Below are 3,051 nucleotides of genomic sequence, written 5' to 3'. Positions count from 1 at the left end.
CTACCAATGTCGAGCTTGTGAAAACACAATTTCTATAGCATTTTGCATAGCTCTACACTGATAAGTTATGATAGCTTTTGACGGATGATTTGACATGCAACTTAACCATGACTTGAATAGCCAAACAAATGTGTTAGTGTCTTCACTAGACAACAATCCACAACCAAGCAAAATGGACCATCCATGGTGATTAACTTCGACAAATAGAGCAAATGGCATGTCATATTTGTTCGTCCAATAAGTTATGTCAAATGAAACGACATCTCCAAATGCTTCATAAGTCGCTCGACTCCTTGCATCAGCCCAAAACAAGTTTCTAATGCGAAACTCCTCATCAACATCAATCACATAAAAGAATCTCTCACTATGTGCTTGCATCCTCATAAAATAACTTTGAAGTGATTTGGCATCACCTTCCCCAAGCCTCAACATTCTAGCTCTCTCAACGTAATTTCTTGCATCTCGCTCGTCAAATGTCAATGACTCGTATCCCCCCGCTTCAACAACCATTGAATGAAAGTTCCTAGACACCCCAATCCCTGCTTGATCATTAATTTCTAATCTTTTCTTCACATGAGTAAGAATTTTCTTATTCATTGCAAAATGACGTGAGTCGGTGGGAATCAAATCATGATTATGCTCAAGGTTAACTATGGTTAGTTTATATCTCCTATCCATTTGTACACTACCTTGTACCCTTGCTGTGCAACCAATTTTTGTGGACAAACATGGCTTTAGAGGGCTGACTTCTGATTTTTTTTTTCTCTGCCCCGCTCGAGAACATTCAATTGCAAAGTTTAGCAATTGCCCATCATCTCCAAAATGTTGTGCTCTATGAGCTATAGAAAATCCAACATACTTAGCATATTTGCCATAAAATGTGTACACCTCTTCCTTTGAGCTAAAACACATACCCTTTTTAGGTTCTTCAACGTCTTCGCCCTCATTTATTAAAGGATTCTCACCAACATTTGAATCAACCTCCATTCTTCCACTTTGCGTACTGAAATAACAATTAAACAAATATCAGTTCCCTAACAATGCCCAAACAAAAATACTGTTTACAAATTATGGAACTAAACTTCATATTTCAGATTTTATATAAACTCCATTCAGAATGATCACTGTGAACCAAATTTCATATTTCACATTACTTATATATATATATATATATATATATGGAACTAAACTTCACAACATGACAAATTACTCATCCTTTCAGATTACAGATTATAGATTACAAAATAATAGATTACAGATTGTATAACACTGCCCAAATAGCTACAAATTACTCATATTTCAGATTACAGATTATATAACACTGCCCAAATTTCATATTTCATATTATTTAACAATTACTCATATATCAGATTACTCATATATATTTCAGATTTCATAGGTCCAAAATGACAAATTTCAGATTAGGAAAGTTCCATATATATACTCATTTACTCATTTTAAATTGAAAGAGAACTCCATATATGAGAATTAGCATATATACAAACTCCAGAGTTCAGATTTCAAATTAGTCATTTCACTATTTAGATTTCAGATTTCAGAATTAGCATATAACTGAAAGAAAACTCATTTACTCATTTCACTATTCAGATTTCAGATTTCAGAATTAGCATATAACTGAAAGAGAACTCATTTACTCATTTCACTATTTAGATTTTAGAATTAGCATATCACTGAAAGAGAACTCATGCTGGATTAGTCATATGAAATTGATTTTTTACCTCATAAACCACCTATCCAGATTACATGCGAGACAGAGACACAGCGGAAGAAGGAGATAGACAGAGGATAACCAGATTGATGAGAACGACGAAGATTGAGGATAGATGAGAGCGAGCTATGGAGATATTACCATTCAAAAGTGCATTGGAGGCACGGTAATCTGATATTGCTCAAAACTTTTACCATCGTCGAAATTCCCAGCGAGCTATGGCCGTTGTCCAGAATACACTTTTGCAGAAATTTTCGGCAAGTTATGGCCGTCGTCGACGGTGGAGAGCTACGGTGGAGGAAGAGGATGGCGGCAAGAGGCGAGGATAGACGAGGGAAGATGGCGGAGACAGGTTTGGTTCCCACTTTTTCCAAATTTTGTTTTTGTTTTTGTTTTGTTTTGTTTTGTTTTTTTTTTCAGCTGTGTTTACACATCAGCTGCCACCTCATCTGCCATGTCACTGGGATTCGGAAGTCACTAGAGGTCTGTAGCGGGGTTGAATTCCAATTAAGTTGACACCTAAAAAAGTGTAATCATAGGCACGTACAAGATCCATCCAAACAAAACAAGACCAGCAAAATAGAGGGCAGCTAAACATAAAACTAGCAAAGCCTAAACCAAGCACCAGGCATCCATCAACCGAAAGCCTTCAAAGCCCACCAAATATCTTTGGGTGAGATCCTAATCTGGTGCAGATTAGAGATAAAATCCTGCACTGAATAAAAGGTCCTCCCTGCATTGAAATCATCAATAGAAAGAGACCAAGGAAAAAGAAAATGCTATTTACCCTAAATAAATTATTAAGGTTAAGTTTGACATTTTTAAAAAAAATTAAAAAGTTAAAAAGTTACTATCCTATATATGTTATATTATCTTATTTAAGTCACATCACCTATCTACCACATCACTTTAAACCCAATCCATATTTCATAAAAAGTCAAAAATTACACTTATTTAGAACATCCCAAACAACCCCTAAATATTTTACCAAACTTCTTATATAAGTGTGTGACTCACACATGTGTGATTTGTGTAGGTTCTACACCCATATAAGAGGTTTGATAAAATATTTGGTAATTTATTTGGGATCCGTAATATAACATCAAGGAAAATGTTTGAGACTTTAAAAAAATATTCACAATTTTATCTACAATGATGTAATAGGATATACGTTAAGTTTTGATTTGTTACATAGTTAATGATGGTGGACCAAATTCTCATACCACATCATTGTGGGTAAATTTATAAATATCACTACAAGAAAATCTGTTATATAACACGGAGGCTTTTGTGACGGGGCACCTGCCGTCGCAAAAAATGAG

The 3,051-nt window shown here is 35.0% G+C and overlaps 1 protein-coding gene across 1 annotated transcript; it reads right to left on the bottom strand.

Annotated features, from left to right (window-relative positions):
* On the bottom strand, nucleotides 1-987 carry LOC145822280 (protein FAR-RED IMPAIRED RESPONSE 1-like). The gene has a single exon (XM_082918905.1). It carries the CDS (start codon nucleotides 985-987, stop codon nucleotides 1-3), a length of 987 nt encoding a protein of 328 aa, XP_082775031.1.
* Nucleotides 988-3,051: the final 2,064 nt, after the last annotated feature.

Source organism: Camellia sinensis, chromosome 3, assembly GCF_055761805.1.
Source record: "Camellia sinensis isolate YWXY chromosome 3, ASM5576180v1, whole genome shotgun sequence".
In the NCBI taxonomy this organism is placed as follows: Eukaryota; Viridiplantae; Streptophyta; class Magnoliopsida; order Ericales; family Theaceae; genus Camellia; species Camellia sinensis.
Note: the sequence above shows the minus strand (reverse complement) of the source record. Positions and strands in the feature narration are given on the sequence as shown.